The 22,651-nt window shown below is 46.5% G+C and overlaps 1 protein-coding gene across 3 annotated transcripts in view; it reads right to left on the bottom strand.

Moving 5' to 3' along the window:
* Window positions 1-1,033: 1,033 nt before the first annotated feature.
* Window positions 1,034-22,651, bottom strand: part of MICU1 (mitochondrial calcium uptake 1) — an 88,854-nt gene continuing 67,236 nt past the window's right edge. For all 3 annotated transcript variants that reach the window (XM_064429835.1, XM_064429837.1, XM_064429836.1), the window contains 4 exons: window positions 14,204-14,341; window positions 9,102-9,210; window positions 3,604-3,693; window positions 1,034-1,721 (listed from right to left, as the gene is read on the bottom strand). In XM_064429835.1, the coding sequence (XP_064285905.1) occupies window positions 1,558-1,721; window positions 3,604-3,693; window positions 9,102-9,210; window positions 14,204-14,341 (501 nt within the window). In that variant the 3' untranslated portion in view covers window positions 1,034-1,557. The remainder of the gene's footprint in view (window positions 1,722-3,603; window positions 3,694-9,101; window positions 9,211-14,203; window positions 14,342-22,651) is intronic.

Consider the following 22,651-nt stretch of genomic DNA (forward strand, 5'->3'; position numbering starts at 1 on the left):
CAGAGAGCAGCCAGGGATCCTGCGCTTGGAGAGGTTCGGGGGGGAGGGTTATGAACCCCTGGAGGAGCAGCCCTTGGGGAATCCTCTCAGGTTCGAGTCCTCCTCCTCCTCCTCCTGCTCCTCATGGAGTTCCTGCCCTTGGGAAGGTCCGGGCTGAAGGAGACGCTGAGGAAGGATGGGGCTGTTCGGGCTGTGTCACATTCACGCGCAGGGGGATGGCAGGAACAACCTCGGTTCCACAAGGGAATTCAGACAGGGGGCAGATCCCTGGAGGCTGGCCACGGGGAGCAGGCAGGAGACAGGGCACTGCCTGCGCTGCCGGCGTGCTCTGCGGGTGTGAGGTGTGTCACCCCAACCACCCCGAAGGGGCCAGGGAAATGAGGGGGAGAGGAGGAGAACTCTGGCCAGTGATCAGGATCCCATCCCTCCATGAGCCACGGAATCCTCCAATGGTTTGGGTGGGAAGGGACCTTTAAGCACATCCGTTCCCATGGGCAGGGACACCTCCCACTGTCCCAGGCTGCTCCCAGCCCTGTCCAGCCTGGCCTTGGGCACTGCCAGGGATCCAGGGGCAGCCACAGCTGCTCTGGGCACCCTGTGCCAGGGCCTGCCCACCCTGCCAGGGAACAATTCCTTCCCAATATCCCATCCATCCCTGCCCTCTGGCACTGGGAAACCATTCCCTGTGTCCTGGCACTTGAGGCCTTTGTCAATATTCCCTCTCCCTGTTTCTTGTCACCTCCTCCAGGCACTGGAGGTCACTCTGGAGTTTCTCTCCAGGCTGAACAATCCCAGCCCTCCCAGCCTTTCCTCATAGCACAGATGCTCCAGCCCTGTGATCACCTTGGTGGCTTCCTCTGGACTCTCTCCAGCAGCTCCATGTCCCTCCCGTGCTGGGGACAGAAAGTATTCCAGGAGTGATTGATCCCCTTGGCCTTTCCAGCTCTGGGTTCCCCCCCACTCCCAGAACAGCCCCTCTTCAGTGCCCCAGCCCAGGGGGAGGATGTGGAGCAATGGAGACACAGAGCCAGGCTGCTGGGAGCAACATCTTTACGCTGTATTTTACAGAGGACAGCACCCAGCAAACCACTGCCAGCCCCTCCCCAGGACAATTCCCCTCTCAGGGAGCTCCTGCTGCAGGCTGCTGGTGCAAGGCAGGGGAGCTGCACTGCTTTTAGCTGCCCTTCTGCAGCAGGTGCAGCTTTTGGCTGGCTGAAATCCAGGAATTACCTGGCTTTTCCCAGGAGCAGGCTGAGAATCAAAAGAACCCCCTCCCCATGCCATTTTTACATAGCATTAAATAAAGGTGGTTGGGGGTCCAGCTCTGGAGCAGGGCACACCACACCACGGAGGTGGTGGCAGTAAAAGTCCTTTCCTTGTTCCTGAGAGAGAGGAAGATGGAGGAGGCAGCAGCAAGCAAACAGAGCAGGCGTGGATTTCCAGCTTGGATTGCCAAACCCCTCCTGGCACAGCCAGCCCGGGCTCTCCAGAGCCTGGTGCCACCCTGCTGTGCCCGGGGGCTGCTCCAGGGAATGGGGGTGCTCCTTGCCAGCCCTGCTACTGCTGCTTGGGAGCTGTGAAGTCCCACGCTGTCTCCTGGGCACACTTCCACATGGCCCTCATGAGCCGCGTGAAGCCCATGTCCTTGGGCTTCTCCAGGCCCCGCATCAGCCGCTGCTTCATGATGGCAACAAACTCCTTGTTGCTCAGCTCCCCATTCCCTGCAAAAGGGAGGAAAAATAATCACCAACCTCCTTGAGATGACAGCTTTAAAGGGCAGCAGCCCCGAGTGTCCTTTCCTGCAGAAACAGACCACGTTTGGCTCCCACCTCCCAAAATATCCTGCTGAGCAAGGGTTCCTGAGCCACAGAGTTTAAATCCCAACCCCATGGAGGCTTGCAGGAGGCAGAATGCAAACCAAATGTCCTTGTCCTCCCAGGAAACACTGCTTTAAGGGGTTTAGGAAATTGTGGGTGCACAAATTTTTCTAACAGAGTAGAAGGGAAGGTTTGTTGATCTGATGAATGAGGTTATGAGAATGCAGCCACTGTGCAACAAAATTCCAGCCAACTACCAAAACTCCCTCCAGTGCTGCAGGTTTTTAATGTCTGTAAACACTGGTGGAGTGAAAACAACAAAATAATAATAATAAAAACATGTCTGTGCCTGCTTTTCTATTTGTTTTCTTCTTTGGGGGACTCCTCTGGCAACCAGAGTCTTTCTCCCTGAAGATTTGCTATCAAGATATTTAGGAGATTCTCCTCTGAGAGAAGGCAAACAGGGAATATTTGGATACACTTCAGCTCATTCTAATCTCCAGCCTGATCATCTGGCATGAAGATTGTATCACAACAGTGGTACTGAAGCACAGAGGAAAATAAAACAGGAGAGGTGACCTGAGGGAGGTGCAAAGGAGCAGGCAGGGCTGAAACCAAGAGGGACAACAAGGAATAAATGAATTAAATACATTTTTTGATGTTCATACTTCTGCAGCAGTGCTGCCAGATGCTGGGTCTGTGCTAGAGAAGCAGGGTGCCAGCCAGGACTCTGATTTTGGCTTGGCAGTTTTGGGCAAATGCAGAATTTCCTTCTTTCCAAGTCAGGACTGCTGTCAGCTGGCAAAGACTCCAGCAACTCCCATGAAATGAAGCCAGGAGTGCTCCGGTGTGACAGCACCTACCCTGGGGCACTCACACCCTCTGCAAAGCCAGCTTCCCAGCAGGGCACAGAGCTGCTATTAATTAATTAAAAATTAAGCTGGCATTTGTCTAGGACTTTGGAGATAAAGCCCCAGCCCGGCTCGTTTCCAGCACTGGAGCACAACAGCTCAATTTGTTAGAGCAGCTGGAGTCCTCTGGGGGGAAAGGAGCAAAGTGTGCACACCAAACCCTCCTGTCTGTGCCCCAAATGCACATCTCGGGGGGGCTACCACTGGATACCCTTCCCCAAAGGGCAGGGGGAACGTGGGAGATGGATTTGCAGAGAATCCTGAAAGCCTGACAGGAGGCTCACATGGTGTGTGCATCTGTATGCAAACCTTGAGATGAGAAATGCTGACTCAGAAATGCCACGGAACAGGACAGACATTGTGGAGAGAGAAATGGAACCAGAAACAAGTTCCAAAGGATGGCTTGTAAAAAAGACTGGATACTTTGGAGAAATAGAGCTGTGAAAGATGCACTGTAGGACCCAGGAGGGGCAGTTTTAGATGTTGGCTTTAAGGCATCTACAGCATGGTGTGGCTAAAGCTGACAGGCCAAGAAACACTTGGAATGTAATTAAGAAATAATTGGCTTCTGATTGTGATGGTATGAATTGTAACATCTGTATTGTCCCACCCTTCACACGAGACTGAAAATGGAATAAAAGGGTTTAAACAGCTCTCAGCTGCCCAGCTCTGGGTCAGAAAAGGCACCATCCGACAGGGGATGAGCCCAGATGCAGGGACCGGAGCAGGCAGGAAGAGCCCTGTCCCCTGCTGTGCTGGGCCGGCTGCGCCGGGTGCACACGCACTCACTCGCGCACTCACTCGCGCACTCACTCGCGCACTCACTCACTCACGCACTCTCCCTCCCTCCCTCCCTCCCTGGCTCCCTCGCTCACCGTCGCAGTCGAAGAGCGCGAACACCACGTCGCACACGTGGTCCGACAGCTCCACCTTGGCCACCGTCCTGGCCACCTGCTGCATGGTCACTGCAACACAGGGGACACGGGCTCACAGGGGGCAGGGGGGCCCACCTCCGCAGGAGAGCCCCCTTCCTCCCTGGAAAACGCCTCTGTGTCTTCAGAGAGGCTGCAATCAGCTCGATCAACGAGGCAGCTCCTTGAATGCTACCAAGCATTCCTTGGAATTCAACTCTATCAAGCAGGGAATTCAAAAAACTGTGAATTTCAGAAACTGAATTCCAAAAACTCTGAATTCCAAAAACTGGGAATTCCAAAATTGCATTTCCAGTAACTGCAGAATGAACCCACTCCCCCCCCCGCAGGGAGCAGACCAGATTAAGCTTGCAATAAAAGAAAGAGTTGTAAGGAATTGTTTCCCTTTTCTCCCCAGACTGGCAGCAGAGAGGCACACAGGAGTTTTATTCCCACCTTTAGAAAAGGGCAGTCCATGGAGCTCTTCATCTGGCAGGGTTAGGGAGTTGATTTTGCTGCACAAATGGGAAAAAAAACCCCAAAAAAACCCCCAAACCCTCACTAGGCTGGTGTGAGTGTATTTAAAGTTAAATTGCTTCTCTACAAAGCCTGACCCAAGGAAACGCCGTCCACAGCAACTGGGATCGATGTTTAGCTGTGGAGCAAGGGAAAAGAGGGAAGTGATGCATCACCAAACCAGACTGGAACCACAAACAGCCTCTGCTTTCCTCCACAGCATCCTTATGGGCTTCTGCACCCCCAGTCCTTCAGGAATTTTGGAGAGTTAAGTGTGTCAGAAAGGAAAAAATAATCATCTAATATATACTGTAACTGGATTAATTACAAACTGCATAAAATATTTCCAATTGGATTTTTTCATTGATGCTTTCATTACCTTCCACCCCGTTTCTCCTCCCCTGAGTGAAATCTGGGGTTTTCTGAGAGGAATTCACAGCCACCATCAGGTCCTTTTCCCCATAAAACCTCTCCTTTTACTAAATAATGCAGGAGAAAATTGAAATGATGCATTGTGTGTATGCAAAATATATATCATCTCAAGTAGGACCCTGCTTTTCCCATGTAATTATTCCTTTTGAGAGAAATTCCTTTTCTCCATGAGTGATGCAGCTCCAGCCAGCAGTTATTCCTTTGTATTTCCTCAGACAGCATCACCAAATTTAATTTAATTTGTTGTAAATGTAGAACTTCTCTCAAGGTGCTTCACCTTGATGCCATCATCCCTTCCTGGTGCCCTTGGTACCCTTTGGCTGTAGTCTTACATCTAAAAAAAAAAGTTAGAACGATTTCTTCATCACAGAATTCCAGAATGTCTGGGTTGGAAGGGGCCCTAAAGCCCACCCAGTGCCACCCCTGCCATGGCAGGGACACCTCCCACTGTCCCAGGTTGCTCCCAGCCCTGTCCAGCCTGGCCTTGGGCACTGCCAGGGATCCAGGGGCAGCCCCAGCTGCTCTGGGCACCCTGTGCCAGGGCCTGCCCACCCTGCCAGGGAACAACTTCTCCCTAACACCAAATCAAAATCTCCCCTTTCAATCTAAAACCACTGCCCCTTGTCCTAATTCCTTTAATGACAAGTTATGTTTTTCTGCTGAGATTTTACCCACTCTCCATCTCTGCAGGGAGTCTCCTGATCCCTCCCCTCCTGTTTATTTGTCACAGCCCCAGTTTTCCCAGCTGGAGCTTGTACTCATGGCCACCAGTTCCTGCTCCCTCCCTCATTAATCCAACTGCACAAGTGTCAGCTCCATGCCATCCTTCCTGCTTGATGCCAAAATGACTTCACAGGGGCTGCATGACTGGGCCGTGCTGGTTTTTAAGGGATCAGAAGGAAGAGGGAAAGTGTCTCTGCTTTCACTTCCACACACATGCTCCAGACCACAGGGCAGCTCAGGGAGGCAAATCAAATGGAAGCAAACCTGCTGGAATAATTTCTTTGCCATTTCACAAAATGAAGTAGGTGCTGTCTGGGGAGCATCTCTAAAAACCTGTCCAGGTTTGGAGTTCTGGGATAGAAATTCTCCTGGATTTCATATCATCAAAAATGAGTTCCACATTTCCATCTTGAAAAGCTTCTACAATTTCATGCATTTCTATCTCCCAGTGGTTCCTTTAATGAGCCATGAGTGATTTTATGCAAGTTTAGAGTCTGACACAGTTATCCTCTTTTTCCACTCTGATTCCCAGAACTGCACTGTGAGCAATGCCTCACCAGGAGCTGCAAACGGGGCTCTGCTCCAGGCCAGAGCCTCGCCAGATGGCAAACTTCACTTTTTCCCTCCAACTTGAGATTAACCACACATGTGGCCAAAAGAATGGACAGCTGGGCTGCTGCCTTTGTTTTCCAAATGTCTCTGAGGGTGGTGGGAGCAGAGCTCCCTGCCCTGAGCTGTTCCAGGATGGAAAGGAAGGACATGTGTTTTGGGCTCCCAGAAATCAGCCTCACGTTGATGCACACATTTCATTTCAAGGCTCCCAGTTGGAAATGCTGGATACCATCACTGGCAGTTTAGCAACCAAGATCTATTTGACTTTTTACAAATCATTTGCATGAGTACGTGCTGGAACACCCATCCAGGAAAGAGATGGATGAGCCTTGTGCAATCCTGTGTGCACAGCACATTTGCCTTGCTCCTCTCAAGCTGCAGCCCTGCAGCTGAGCAGAAGCTGTTCTGACATCAAAGGGAGCATGACAGAAATTCATGGAGACCAGGGAGAAAAAAGCAGAGCTCCCAGACCAAAGGCAGAGCTGTTGGTGCAAAATCCACAGCCAGAAATATGGAGATTCCTTGGAGACATCCCAGACCTGACTGCAGGTGGCCCAGGGTGAGCAGCTGCAGGGGATCCTGGTGGACACCAGGGTCCCCAAGACCCCTCCCAGCCCTGCCATTATTCCAGAGGAACAATCCAAGCTGTGCTTCCAGGGGGGCTGACTTCTTCCATCCCTCTCCAAGGCAGAGGAAAGCAAGCAGCAATTCCATGACTGCATTCCAGCTCACCTCTGCCTCCTTCCTGATTCCCTGTCCACTCTGGAGCCGTTTCAAGCAGCATCATTCCAACGAAATGATTTTCCATGAACCTCTCTGGCTGTCCAAGCCACGGAGCAGCAGTGGGCTCAGCTGTCTCCCCGTGCTTTGGCCCATCCATGCCTTGCCCTAAATCCCACAGGAGTTATCCCACAGCTCTCTGCTGGCAGAAGGGCTGCTTGGGAAGCCTGGCTGCACTCAGTCCAGAAAAAAGGCAATTCACACCCTCCTAAGAGGGGACTAAGCACCAAATTCAGCTCCTGTCCTGCTTCCAGCTGAGCCCAGGCTGGGGAAGTCCCTAAGGAGTGCTTGTGATTTAGGAGAATGACAGCTATTATGTTGCTGGGAAAATGAAAGAGGGGCTAACAAATAATCCGTGTGTTTTTAAATGGGTCAGTAAAATACAGGTTTATGATCCTTTTTAGAAGAAGAAGCAACTTTAATGCAACACAGAAACAGGCTGTCAAGGCTCTGGCTGTTTGGTACCTCTGAAATTTTAAACAGCCCTTTTAAAATCATAATAATATTTGCTGCATTGTTAGGAGCAAATTATTACACAAACTAACCACTCCCATCCCATCCCATCCCATCCCATCCCATCCCATCCCATCCCATCCCATCCCATCCCATCCCATCCCATCCCATCCCATCCCAGTGTAATTTTTACATTTGTTAGTTTGTAACCAGCAACTTTGTGAAAGCTTTAGTTTGTAACAGCAACCTTGTGAAAGCTTCACTTTTGGGAGGGCACACCCCGTTTATGGTTTACTTGACTTAAATCCGATCCCTGCCCAAGGAAGGCTCCCTTAGCCCAGACAAACACTCCCAGCACAGTGGCTGCACGAGCTCATTAATGGCACATAATTAAACAGCAATCAGACTGATTTACCAACTACACACAGACCTAAATTCTGCAAAAATATCTATTCCATGACAGGAAAAATGCTAATTTCCCATAGGCTCTGAGTAAATTTGATTTGCTGGGCTATCACCTCCCCTGGGATGTTACAGAAAGGGCTCAGAGCAGCACACCCAGACTTGGAATCTTACTTTTAAATGAAAGAAAATCCTATCAGGTTATTTGAAGTCTTAAGGTAATGATGATCTAAACCAAAGAGTACAGATTATTTCCCCAAAAAAAATTTAAGATGAGAAGGGCTGCTGACACACACAAGAAGAGATGTGACATGTTTGTTTCCCTCTGTAATTCCACTGCCCCAAAACCTATTAATGCCTTAATGTTCCCACAACAGCAGCAGTTGGAATAGCTGACTTCCAAAATGTTTAATTCTGCACCTGCCTAAACGAATCAGCTTTAACTTTGTAGCAGACAAGAGTTTCCACTTAGCCTAAAAATCTTTTAATGAGTTTGCCATCTTTTTTTTATATTCTCAGTCTGTTAAAAAAAAAATCCCTCTTAAAAAAACCCTAAAGACCAAAGCACTTGTGACAGATCCCAGCAGCAGAGTGGGACTTTGGTTTCAAATATATTTTGGGGATTTTTTGCCTTTTTTTTTTTTTTTTAATCAGTGTGTCAGATCTAAGAACAAACCTGAGACAGACCAGCTTAGAAAAGGAAACATGATGAGAAGGATATGGATTGGTGTGATCAATAAACCACATTATTACCAAGGTCCCCAGGAACCAGCAGCTCTGAGGTTTATTCAGCCACTCCCCTGGACTGTGGGTTATCTGAAATGGAGCCTTGGACAGACTTTAATGCTCAGTCTGGGACCTCAGTGGTGTTCCAGTGCTCCCCCTCCTGCCCTCCAGCACTCCCAGGAGCTCCAAAGGTGTTTGCCACTGCTTGGCTTCCCAATCAGAAATGCAGCCCTTATTTCTAGGCTAAGTCTATGATTTTTGAGCAAAGCTGAAACAAAACAGGGGTTGAGCAGTTCCTACCACCAGCCCCACTGCTGCTGTGCCTCTGCCATGTGCATCAGAGACCTCCACAGAAGGTAACTCTGCAACAATTCTTTCACACTCATTTTTTAACACTCATTTTTAAAGTCCTTTGTAGAAGGAGGAAAAAAGGTGACTCCAGAAGATGGGGATGAAGAAGAAACAGTGGTGTCCCTGGGATTTGGAACCACAGCCTCATTAGGTCACCATGGCTCTGCACACAGCAGAAAGGTCCTTCTGAAGGTACCACCATGAAATCACTGCTTCCTCATCCACCAGGCTACACATGTCAGCCTTTCTTCTCCCTGTATCTAAAACTCTGGAAGTAAAAAACCTGAAATCCCTCTTTATCCACGGATGCAGCCAGCTAAGCACCTCATGACAGGGAGGAATTGCAATTTGGGTACATTTTTAACCTGTCAGCCTGGCCTTGTCTGACATCTTCCTAACTCCCAAGACACAGCATGAGTTGTGCTCCCTCAGCCTTCAGCACCTGAACACCCCACAGCTTTCAGTACCTTTATCAAGAGAAGCTCCAGCCATGTGGTAGAAGCTCAGAGCTGTGTCCACATCATTTATGTTCTTCAGAAAGGTGAAGAAGTTCTCCACCTCCTCAAAAGTCAGCCCCTAGGAGAGAGAAAAGACACTCAGGTGGTGATGGGAAAAGGAGACCATGGACACTCCTGGAAATGACACAGTGACTCACTGGCCCAAAGCTGTAGCCAGGAGAGGATTCATCTGCACACACCAAACACAGCCTTGGCACCTGAGGATGTGACCTGTGCTTCTGCTCCCCTCCTGGCCCCACCACTCCCACAAGGAAGGGACTGAAAACCATCCTCAGATGCAGGAGACCACTGCAAACAGGTGAATTGATCATTTTTTTGAAGCCTGCACACTTGCAATGACAATATCAAACAGTCCACGTTGGAACCCTGGCTATTGAGAATTTTAGACTTTCTGTGCTGACAGACAGTGACCTCCAAAAACCACTACATTTAACCTGAAGCCATAGAAAAAGGCTTCCAAAATTAAATGATAAAACTAAGATTACAGGTGTGTAGTATGAATAAAAGTGTGTAATATCACATAGTAAAAAACTTAAGAGTTTAAGATTTTAAAATATAGTAATATATATAAAGCAAGATAAAAATTTTAGAACAGAAGCTAGTCCTTCTTCTTCACCACCTTCTTCATGAGTTTAAGTAATATGGTGTAATTGGATAAAAAAGTCCACATTGCAAGTCACAAGTAGTTAGTTATTGAGTTAAAAGAAAAAATAATTTAAGTGTCATTTCTTATTAAACAGCTTATCCTTAAAAGACCTTGTAGAGAGAGATACCTCTCCATTTTGTAGTTTGTTAGTGAAGTGCTGTACAACTCAGGGTTTGTGAGACTGTAATACAGATAAGAACTAATAAACATCTGACTCTAAACAAGAAATACCATCTCACACATTTAATCCTGACCCTAACAACAAAAAAAGATAAAAGACTCAACAAGCCCATGCACTGTAAGGTCTTTCCCAAGAGATCCACGGATCCCTGGGGGAACCCAGCTCTTACCCAGTGTGGCAGAAGGTGACACTAAAGCACAGGAGTGTCCCAGTTTGCTTCACTGCTGGAGGCAGGATCCTTGTCTGCTCTCCTACCTAGGCCAGGTGAGCATGTGCTCAGGTGAGAGCTGACAGCCACACTCTGGGATAGTCATGGAAAAACATCCTGAGATCCCCAGAAGAAGAACTGCTGATGAGCACAGCTCTGAACCCTACCTGCTTACACTGCACCTGATTTTATCACCCTGAGCAGCTCCAGCACCACCACAGCAGTGCTGGGGATGCCTTGACAAGGCTGGTCTAGAGCAGAGGCTGGACAGAGTTAAAGAATAAAGCAGGGATTTATTAAAAGGATTTCCTCCATGGATGCACCTTGGGCAGCACAAGAGCCCAGCCAGGGCTGCACCCAGGATGAACCAAAATGGGCACAAAATGGACATCCAGTCATGGAGTCTGTCACTGTGATCAGTTCTGCTCCATTTGCATTTTGGAGTTAATTGTCCAATTCCAGCTCCAGCCCCTGCTGTCCCATCCTGCTTTTTTTTCTCTCTCCAGCCCACGTTGTTTGTGCTCTCAGGCCTGAGATCTGGATCATTTGTCCTTGGTGCCCAGCTAGAGCAGGAATTGTTTTGTCTCCCTGCTCTGTGCAGAGAGCTCACCATCCCCTCATGTGAAGCTCAGACCCACACACTAAAGCAGCACAGAATCTGAAAAATAGAAAAGCAAAACCTGAGGCATCACTGGGACAAGAGCTGGAGCCTCCAACTCCAGCAGAGCCACGGCACGGAGCCAAGGGAGGAGGTGAATCATCACCACAGTAATAACCACTCAGACTCCCTCTCTGGGAGACATAAATCAGCTTGTCAAGAGAGTTCAGGTTCAGGCTCCTCCTATTCTGCCTGGCAGGACAGATTGATAGAGCAAGATATTAAAAATGCAAACTGCAGAACACAGCACAGCTCCACGACCTGGATGTGTTCAGCAGGTACTGTCAAATACAAATTTACACAATCTGCTGTAACTCTGCTCAAACAACTCCTAATCAGGGAAGAAGCCACCAATCTTTTGAAAGAAAAAGAACATTTTTAAGGTCTTTCCATACAGACACGTGCAGCTTGTTCCTATCTTTGCTGTAAGTGAGTACGTGCCCTGCTCTGATGATCTACGTGTGCACTGACACATGCAACAGCAGCTTTGTCAGCCCTGGACTCATGGATCTGGGCCAAAAAGGATGAGATGGCAAAATGGGAGAGCACATGTGGAAAATAGAGCTGACTGAAGAGAGAAATCCCTGGTGACTCTGTAGGGAGCTTTCCCTGAATGTTTGCCTGCTCCTCTTCCCGAGGGGAACACTAGGATGTACAGCAGAATTAAATTAAATACTGTCCTAGGGGGAAAAAAAAATCCAATAGATCAGGTACTTCTGCAGGAAGCAATGCAAAGATCCCTCTGTTTTGTACAATGGTTCTAAAAGAGAAAATATCTTTGCAATTATCATGCTGCCTCCCTGCCAGAGCAGGGCACTGGGAGAGTGGAAAGCCTGGAGGAACCACGAGGTGTGTGGCCACTTCCAGGCCAGAGAAGACATTGTGGTGTGACCTGCCTGCTCTGTCTGGGACATCTGGGGTTTGCAGTGTTCTGAGCAAAGAGCCATAAACTTTTTATTTTCCTGGAATTCCCAAAATGGCAGCTGCCAAGGCCAAGCAGCACTGCTGTCTGTGCATAATGGACCCCTGGAATGTTTGGGTGGGAAGGGACCTCAAAGTCCATCTCACTCCATGGTGTCCCACGGGCAGGGACACCTTCCACTATCCCAGGATGCCCCCAGCCCCACCCAACCTGGCCTTTGTGGTCCTTTCATCAGCTGAAAAAAACAAAAGCAGTGACACAAGTGTATCCTACAAATCGTGGCTTTCATGTGGACAAAACCACTGAATGTCTGTAGCAAGAATACCATCACTGTTATGAAATTTCTTTTTTTTTTTTTTTTTTAGGAATTCTATAGGTGAGGCTGGCACCAGCATTAACTCTGTTCCAGCTACCAAAATAAAATAAAAATCAGAGACTGGGACAGCCTCAGGCAAGTCAACAGATGAATGATCACATCTTTGTAGCTCCAGCTGTTAAATCATAATCAGCTGAACCCCTTCATCACCCAAGTAATCCTCACAAAACATCAACAGGGAGATTCCAGAAGCACTTACATGCTTGTAACACAACAGCTCAAACATCTCCTACAAAAATGAGGGCTTTTCACCTGGTTCAGCCAGGAATTCCACCTCACTGCCACCCCTTGCTAATACCCCAGGCAGCCCCTGAAGCACATCAATCACTGGGTTCTGAAGAGACAGCTTGGTTTTCCAGCAGTTAGGGGGGCATAAAGCAAATAAAGCATTGCTTGTGAATATTGCTGATGACTCAGGTCCTTTTTACCAGGAGAACAGCAGCTGTGTAAGTACAACTTGGGAGGATACTCATAAGCAATGTTAGACAAAACAGAGTGTGGCAGCTCTGCTGAATAGGCAAAATTCACCCATCTAGGGTAAGATGGGATTTTTCCTCAAGAAAAAAAAAAAAAAGAAAGCAGATTAGCAGTAAATAGAAGAAAACTTATCATTCTCAAAAGCAGGAATGCAGAATAACAGCCTTGGAAAACAGCTAAAGATGAGATTAAACTCAGAGTTTTGCTGTCTGGGAGGCTGCCAGGGCTGCCTTGTGCAGTCAAGGTAATTGCATCAGACAAAGAAGAGAAGGTTTGGCAGATTCCATAAGAAAGCTCTCTCAAAAGAGCTGCACTTCCAAGGGAAAGCCTTGCTGGGTGAGCCTGGGACAGTTTCTGGGCATTTCACCCTTACCAGTGTAAGGAATCATGAATTTTTCACCTATTCTATTCCTTACAAATATTTTTTTTTTTTTGTCTTATTGCCCATTTTCTCTCCTTGAAAGTCTTTGGAATAAAGGAAGATAAAGATTTGCTCTGAGTCTGGCTGGCTGTAAATAGAAAGACAATCTGGCTGATTTGGGGATGAGAAATAAGGTAAGAACAAGAAGTTCTTCCTCTGGCACAGATGTCAGGGTCTTGGCTTACACATGAAAGGAAGAAAACATCTGCTGTAGGAAACCTTCCAAAATAAATTCCTTTTCCTCTTTCCTCACAAAGCCAGCTACTGTTCAGTAGTATCTATATACACACACACACATATATATATAAACCCAAAAATCACAGCAAAAGAATCAAACTTCAAAACCAGAGCTGATATTTTTCTATTAGACACACACTGAATTTAAGCAATTTTTCCTGCAGAAATCAAATTATTCCTGTTAATGTAGGAATCCCATTCAGGAACAAAAAAAGCTGCAGACCCTGGTCAGAACTTGTGTTTTATAATACACTTGGCACCTAAACCAGTTAAGAAATAAACTCTGGTTCTGATGTCAGAAGAAAGCAGCTCTAAAACAGCCAGCCAAAGACTTTCCATCCATTCTCACTTTGATGAATTGCTTGTTTATATCCCAGTTAATAAAAGAACATTCTGGCTTAATAAAAGAACATCCATTATAGGGGCAGATGTAAAATTCTAATGCTCAGTAATTTCTCAGCCCATACTTGCCTTACCTGATAAAGCACATCTTATGGTATGGGTATCTTAATTCCAAGGACTCTCACTGAATTAATGAGTGTAGGGTCTGCAAACTTACTCCTCTCTAAATTGTGAGTAATTTTTCCCAGAAGTTAATAACTAAATAATAAACTGCCTGGTCACAGCAGCTAATGAATCCAAGGTCGAGCCAGGAACTGGGAGCATGGCTTCAGTGTTTGTTCTGGCTCCAGAGCCAGGGTGCCATTCAGCAAATTGAATTTTTAAAATTACAGCATCTATTTTCATAAGGAACAAACCTACAGCCTGCACTGGACACCAACCACTGCACTCCCAGCTCTTCCCTCTCTCCCCCATGGCTCAACACGGAGCGGATGCTTTTCCAAAGAAGGATCGCTTAACTCATTTCTCAGCTCAGCCTGGGGCTGGGCGAGATTTCCCCAAATTTTCCATGAATGCCACTGACCTCTCCATCCTGGAAGTGCTTCTTGAGCTGTTTGAGCATGACAGTGAGCTTCTTGGACTGCACCCCGCTGTAAGCCAGCAGCATGCTCCCGAACTGCCGCTCCGTGATCCGCCCGTCCACCGGGTCGTGCCGCTCGAACTGCGAGGGAAGGGAACAGGGACATGACAACCTGAGCTGTGAAGCACGAAAAAGGCACCATAAAGAAACAGCATTGCAGGAAACACGGGTGAAGGAGAAGTGCTGATGGGTTCCAGGATCTGCTTTGCCCAGGATTGCCTCTCCACGCTGGCCCTACGTGCAATTCCTTGGACAGCTCTTGGGAGAAGCCTCTGTTGGAGTCCTGCATGCTGACAATTTTAGACTTTCTGTACTAACACACTCTACCACTGCATTTCACAGAATTCACAGAATCACTAGGTGGGGTTGGAAGAGACCTCCAAGATCATCGAGTCCAGCCCAGCCCCAACACCTCAACTAAACCCTGGCACCCAGTGCCACATCCAGTCTGTTTTAAACACAGCCAGGGATGGTGACTCCACCCTTCCCTGGGCAGGCCATTCCAGAACTTTATCAGCCTTTCTGTAAAAAACTTTTTCCTAATATCCAATCAATATTTCCCTTGGTGCAGCTTGAGACTGTGTGCTCTGGTTCTGTCAGTGGTGCCTGGAGAAGAGACCAACCCCAGCTGAGCACAGCCACCTTTCAGGTGAGTTTTCATTTGACCTGAGGCTGTAGGGAAAGCTCCCAAAATTGACTGAGAGCACTAAGATTACAAGTGTGTAGTTTAATTAGAAATGTGTAATACCACAGAGATATTAGAAAACTTAAGAGTTTAAAATTTAACTATATATATGAGACAAAATAAAAGTTTTAAGACAGTAGCTAGTTGTTCTTCTTCACCTTCTTCATAAGTTTAAGTAATATTTTAAAATTAAACAAAAAAGTCAGCACTGTGGACTTCGTCATTAAATTAGAAGTAAAAATAATTTAATTGTAATTTCTTAATTGAATCGTTTAACCTTAAACATCATTTAAAAAATAGTCAAACATTTTATAACTTATTAATAAAGTACTGTAACACCCAACTAATATAAATAATTAACATCTAAATCTAAATACAAAATACATTCTCAAGCCCTCAATCACAACCTTAACAATAGTAAAAAAAAAACCCAAACCCACCAAAAAACAACATTTAATGGTGCCCCAGTGTGAGGACACCAATGAGGTCAGGACCTCCCTGAAGAAATAGAGAAGGTGCAGCTGTGAGCTGGAAAGAAAAAATCCCCAGGGAAAAGCAAGAAGAAAAAAGGAAGAGAAAAGGAACTCAGAAATCCCTCCCTCCCAGTTTTATCTCACAGGACTGGGCTGATGAGTGGCTGCTCTAAACAGGGACAGTGGTTAATAAACCAAAGAGAAGTCTTGCAAAGGTCTAACTTCACTCTTCTCTGCCCCAAGGCCAGTGTCCCAGCAAGGGAAGGTTCATGGATGTCTCCAAACTTCACCTTCCCCAAGTTCTCCTCATCCTCAGACTCTTCCAGACCCTGACTCTTACAAATGCTGCTGTGAGGCATCTGCAGAACTTCCAAAAAGCCCTTGGGCAGAGAAGGTTTTCTCCACTCATCCCTCTCTCCTGTAATTTGTCTCCTGGCTCCCACTGCAGGGGAGGAGGGAAGAGCCATTCCCCAGCTTGGGAAAGGGCTGGGGGGGAGCACCAGCTCTTTGCCCACTGAAAAATGGGGATTTCATCCTTTCCTTTCCCCCTCCTCTGTGAATCCACAAGCATCAACATCACACTTCATGCAGCTTTGCAGATCTCAGCACTTGAGATCCCTTATTTGGGATAGATTCTATCCCTCCAAATTTACCAGGAAGCACAGGACCAACACTCCAGCTGATCACAAGCCAGAAGATGACATTTAACAACAAAATTAATTTTTAAGCTCATGGGGAACAACTTGGTACCAATGAGTGCCATTCTGCTGCCTGCTGAGTTGCCCATTCCAGCCTCAGCTGCTCTTCAGTGCTAATGAATTTTTAATTGTTACCCTATCAACCAGATTTTGGCTGCTTTTCCCAGTGGGAAACCAAGGGATTCCTGATAAGTGGAGCACCAAGGCTGGAGGGATTTGTATGGGTGACTCTGGCAGGAGGCAGATCCCAGATGGAGAAATTCTGCTCCTCAGCCCCCTTGTGCTGTCACCTGAATGGCCCACACAGTTTGGGGGGAAAAAGGGTGATTTTTACTGTCGTATGATACAGGCTTTGGGGATCACTCATGGTGCAAAACGTGGGCCTCTCACAATCTCCTGTGCTGGGGAAAGGAGAGGGCAAACTCATTTGTTGGAAATGTTCTTCATTAAAAAGCAGAAGTAGTAGTTTCTGCCATGCCTGAAGAATGCAAAGAACATGCCCCTGGGACACAAAAACTTGCCATTAGTGCAGCTTCAAAAGCAGCACTGCTGCTTTCTTCTGCTGTGATATTCCTAATTTCATCCCCAAAGACACAAATCAGCATTTTTCTACCAACAGCCTTAAAATACCCTGAGTTTTAGCAGAGCTTTAGGTAGCATCTTTAATTAAAGGCTAGGAAATGGGTCCAAATATCTCAGATCAACCTCCTAAGTGGTGACTATGCTTAGAAAATCTCAAGTTGGTGTCTAAAAGCCCATCAGCTCCCTCTCCCCCTGCCCTGCATTCAGGATCAAGCATTGGGCAGCTCCATGGGATAACACAAGCAAGCACAGCTCCCTGCAGAGGGGGAAGTAAAGAACCAGCTAACTGCAGGTTTTTTGGAACTAAACTTTCAGATTGTGGTCAGTTTTGCACTACCAGATGTAAAAAGACCAGGAAGGAAAAATTTAATTTAAATTTTACAAAATTCAAATTTAAATTTTAAATTGAAATACTTTTCTTCTTCATTTTTTCTACTGATACATGACACAACAGTTCACAAGAAATAAAAAAAAAGCCTGGAAACGATGGAATTTATGCTGCTTATTATTTATCTCATTTAAAAATGAATATTTCTAGCATTAAACCAGAACACTGAGATGCCCACTGTCACGTACAGTGGTGCTCATTGCAAAGGTCAGCCCAGAAAGGGCTGGGAAGTGAGAGCTGGTCCACATCCAGTTCCCAAATTCCAATAGAACCACCAGTGAACTGAACAAATGCAGCAGCATCAGAGTGAAGGATAAAGAAAGTTCAAATCTTGCCTCCAAGCTGCTGTCAGATGCCTTTAAATTAATTACAGAAGGGATAAGCAGGCCATGTCATTTAAAGAGAAATTTCTGGGAGAGAATTCTGTTTATTTTTTTCTGGTATGTCAGAGATTTGTGTTGATCCACAAAGAAAGTGGGCTCCAAAGGATTTGTGAGTGGGAACTCACTGATTCCTGATGAAAGAAAACCCCCAGCCACCCCCTTTCCTGGGAGCAGAGGTACATCCATGCTCCTGTACCCTCTGGAATGCCTTCTAGCCAAACACAACTCACCACCTGGAAATGAAGGAGGGTGCAAAGCCTACAGGAATATTTTTTTCAGTACTCATACACAGCCTACAAACAGTGCTAAGTGTCAAAATCCTCTGGGTATTTGAAAAAAGCAGGAAAAAGAGTGCCCATTCCCAGGTAACCACAACTATCTGCCTCCATGCACATGATGACACTGTGCAGGTTATTTTTCTGTTCTCTGGGGAGGAAATAACCCCACACCCTACAAGGAGGGGGTGCAGGGCACAGCACACTGGGGTTTGTTACAGATAACAACTCCTCTGACAGCCCTCTGACCTTTCATGGGTTTTAAAGAAGGAAAAGCAGGGCCAAAGCAGTGCTCGCCTGGCATTATCCAGAGGGGGATGGAGCAGCTCCTGCTCCCACCCTCCCACCAGGACAAACAGAGGACGGGGAGGTCTTTCCCATCCCAAAATCACACCCACAATCAGCCAGTGAGTCCAACACCTCCGGAGCAGCTTCCACCGGCAGCCACTTGGTGCCAGCAGTGGATTCTGCATCTGCACCAGGCAAGGAGAAGGGGATAGAATGCTGGCCAGGGCTCTTCCTGCAGGCCAGGACACCTGAGGTGCTGAAGAAATAAGCTTGAAATATAAAAAGGCTTTTTGCGTTTTGAAATTCATGCAGAACCAACGTGATGTGAAAGGAAATCTGGGGTGTTTATGGAACAGCTCAGCAGGAACTGTAGGGACAGGACAGGAGGGAATGGCTTCAAACTAAAAGAGCAGAGGTTTAGATGGGATATTGGAAGGAATTGTTCCCTGTGAGGATGGGCAGGCCCTGGCACAGGGTGCCCAGAGAAGCTGGGGCTGCCCCTGGATCCTGGCAGTGCCCAAGGCCAGGCTGGATGGGATTGGAGCTGGAGCCACCTGGATGGTGGAAGGTGTTCCTGCCATGGCAGAGGGGTGGAATGAGATGAACTTTAAGATCCCTTCCAAGCCAGGCCATTCTGGAATCCTATGGGAGGGGAAGAAAGCAGCAGAAATGGGGTGCAGCCTTTGACTCCACCAGCTTTGCTGGCCCAGCCCCAGTAGCCAGTCCAAATACACAGCAGGATATTCCCTGACTTTTTTTTATTGTCATTTAAAAGATTACCTATAACCTTACACACTGTTAAATAGTCCCAAACTCCCCCCCAAAACCTGACAGGATGAGCACATTCCTGCTCCTCTACAAGATGAAATTTCCAGATTTGTTCAAATAACCCCACTCTCCTTTCTTCTGAGAGAAAAGCTTTCTCACATGAGGAGAGCAGAGGACAAACAAGCAATTTCCCCTGCTTCTACATCTCTTTAATTGCACAACTTTATGGAAAGGCAATACAAGGAGCCACCATAAAACAACAGACCCATAATATCTATTCTTCCTTGCTTCATTGTTTTTTTCCTCCACTAACTCAATCCATTTTCCCCTGCAGGAAATCAAATCCCAGACTGAGGAGCATCCAGCCCAAAGCAATTCAGAGACACCACCACGAGAAACATCCTGGTGGAAAAATAAAACCTGCTGGAAGTTCCTGAATGCAGACATTGGTTTCCTTCCATCTCTCCTTCTGGCAGCAAGGCTCACCAGTGGGAAATGGAGCAGCTCCCATGGCCTCAGAAAAAGGCCATGTTTGGGTACCACACACTTCTCAGGGGAAGGTTTCTCTTCCCAGCTGACTCTCCTTCCTCCTCAATAAATCTGTCATAATCAATAGTGTTAATAGGGGAACATTCTACCTACAACTCCAGTGCTAAAATGTGTGGGACATGGATTTGTAGAGAATTTTCAGGTTGGACAGAAGGTTTACATAGTATGTATTCTTTGAGATAAGAAATGTTGACTTAGAAATGGCATGGAATAGGACAGGCATTGCTGAGAGAGAAATGGAATTAGAAACAAGTTTTAAAGGATGGTTTTGTAAACAAGATTAGATACTTTGGAGAAGTAGAACTGTGGAAGTTCTATTTCTGTGAACTGTTCAGAACTGTGAACTGTGAAACTACTGTATTGTAGTAGGACTTCTGAGGGGTAATTTTAGATGACTGATTTTAAGGTATTTATGGCATGGTGTGGTAAAAGTTGATAGGTTAAGAAATGTTTATGATGCATTGTAATTAGAAAATAGTTGGCTTTTAATTGTGATGGTGTGAATCATAACACCTGTATTGTTTTACTCTTCACATGAGACTGAAAATGGAATAAAAGTTTTTAAAACATTTATTGGTTGTTTTATTTCTGAGTTCTCAGTTGCCCCACCTCTGTGTCAGAAAAAGGCATAAGCCAACAAATATCCTCTCTAACCAGAGAATGGGAGTTTAGCAAACTGCTTCCAAGAGGAGGAGCAGTGTTTTGTGATTGCTGCCACCAGACCCAGTGGGGCCCTGCTCTGCAGCTGGGGAGGGGACACCAAAGCCTCAGAGGGGGCTCAGCAGCACCAGACAACCACGAGTGCTGGTTGGCAAAACCTCCCATGGAAAAGTGGGATACATTGATTATGTCCCTCCTTCCTAAGCTGGCATTTTTGGGCTGGACACACACTGGTGGCTTGTGTCTCCTGCTTTGTTTGCTGAAAAAGAAAATGGCTAAAGCAACCTCCAGGGCCCTGCACTTGGCAGGGGCACAGACAGCATTTGGGATCCACCAAATCCCATCGGTGCAGGAGGGAAACACCCAGCTGTAACTCAAGCCAGCACGATGAAAACACAGCTCAGACTTTTCCTAAAGCAATGCCAAAAGGATATACTTCCTCTCCTCTTCAAACACTCACATTAGCTAAATATCCAGCTGTATTTTAGGAGGCTCCTAAATTTCTAGGAAGGTTTCCCCTAAGAACCAATCAAACAGATGATGTATTCCCTACAAGCTCAAAGCAAGGCTCTTAAATAAATAAATGTATGTGTGCCACATTCCTAATTGAGACAGCAAAGAGAAATACATCTTCAAGGACATTTGGATGGGGAGAGAAGTGTTGAGAGATGATCTTTGAGCTTCTTTCTGCAGGTTAAAAAAACCTACATCCACGGGAGAAATCTTGCTAATGTTAATTCTATCAGGTTTAGGGGTAGTGGAAAAAGGTGACCTGTTCCCAGAGCTGCTCTGTGCATAATAAGGAATCAAAAGGGTCTGGGAAATAATGATCTGTAGGGTAATATTCAGATTCATAATATATGACCCTTTAAAGTGGTATTTGCTCAAAGCTTTATTTGACAGGCTGTAATACATTATTTATCTGCAAACTACTGCAGCACTGGCTCTGTTTACTGTTCTGGAGAAGGAGGCTGCCAGGATCTCTCGTCAAGTTGCATATACAACTATGACAGGAAGAAAAAGAAAGGGGAAAACACCATATATCTCCCTAAATCCCAGCAACCTCGGCCATCCAAAAAAATTTAATGTATTTGTGAGTAAGCTGAAGTGTTTGCACAGGCACTGAATTACTGCCAGAATAAAAGAAAGGGAAAAGTTTCTAAAGGCTTTTTGTTTGGGAAGATTGAAGATTTAATATACTCATTTTTTGGAGGGGGATAATTATGCTGAAAGGTTTCTTTTGTGGACATGGATCTAAAGCACTGGGTTTTGCAAGATGAATCTCAGCCTGCTCTGGACACAGCCTCCAAAGAGCCTCTGGGTGTAATTACTGCATTATTTGGTAAAACCCACCCAAAGAACAACTCTGAAGATGTTTAGAGCTGCCAAAGCAGGAGGAATGAAAATGGGCAGGAGGAAATGCCAAACCCAGCCTGGACCATCATTTCTTTTTTACCTTAAAAAATAATAAAGAAATGAAAGAAATGGGAGCTATTTTCACATGAGAAAAATCCAATCTTCCAAATGCTCTCCCTGTTCACACTTTCCCCCCTCTGCCTAAGAGAATGTGTAGCAGCCAGGTTAAAAACATCCATCTGTCAGCAGCAGTGCAATCCCAGCAGACCTGATGCTGGAGAGAAGCTTTGGAGATTTCATTGACCTTGGCAAGCCACTGCTGCCTGCAAGGGGGAAAAATTCATTCCCATCACCAGCCACTTGTTCCGCTTTAATGAGCAATTAAAAAAAGGTTATGTAAAGATGGCTGCACCTGAACTTCAGCCCCATGAATGAAAATATCTTCCTGCAGGCTCTGAGCAGATCAGTGTTTTGACATTCTGTGCAGTGAGGGAATGACAGGAAGGAAACCTGAAGAAAAGGAATCAGTAGTGCTAAGGAGAAAGGACACGTCTGATAAATTAAAGGGATGCAGAGGGGGAAGAGCTGAGCAATCTCCTCCCGTGCCTGCTCTACAGACCTGGCACTGTTACTGTCACCCCTGCCCTTGACAATGCTCCTGGTACCATGGAACACAGCAGTTTTTCTGTCCTGCATGCTCCCTGAATAACAGGCAAGTTCAGAACCAGAACAAACTCCCAGCCCTCCCGCAGGAAAACACACAGGACAGCGGAGCTGCAAGAACCCGAGTGAAGCCATTACTCTGAAAAATCCCAGTATCTAAGTCTCCACGGAACTGCTGTACACAGTTTTATTAAGAAATACAGCTCCCTCACTGCCTGTTAAGAATTCACATTGTTTTCTGCTTGACCTTGGTGTTCAATTCTCCAAGAAGTACAAGTTTGCAGGAGTTTGATTCAGCCTAGCAGGGAAAAGGGTCCTGCTTCCACATTCTTCCTACATCAGCAGAAGCAAAGCCAGGGCTGAAGCACAGCCAGCAACGTGTGGAGCTGCAGAACAGCTCTGAATTCAGAGCCTGAAAGGGCAGAAGGAACAAGAGGACTGAGGTGTTTGCTCATCCAGCAGAAGGAGAAGGCAAAATCAGGTACCTGCTACAAGAACACGCTCACACGGACATCCCCAAGCTCCTTTGCTCTCCCTGGCTGTTGGCTCACTTGGTTGTGCACACATAACCAAGAGCATCTGTGCTGAATAGCTTATATTTCCTAATTCATGGACTCTGATAC

The sequence above is a fragment of the Passer domesticus genome, chromosome 8 (assembly GCF_036417665.1).
Source record: "Passer domesticus isolate bPasDom1 chromosome 8, bPasDom1.hap1, whole genome shotgun sequence".
Classification (NCBI taxonomy): Eukaryota; Metazoa; Chordata; class Aves; order Passeriformes; family Passeridae; genus Passer; species Passer domesticus.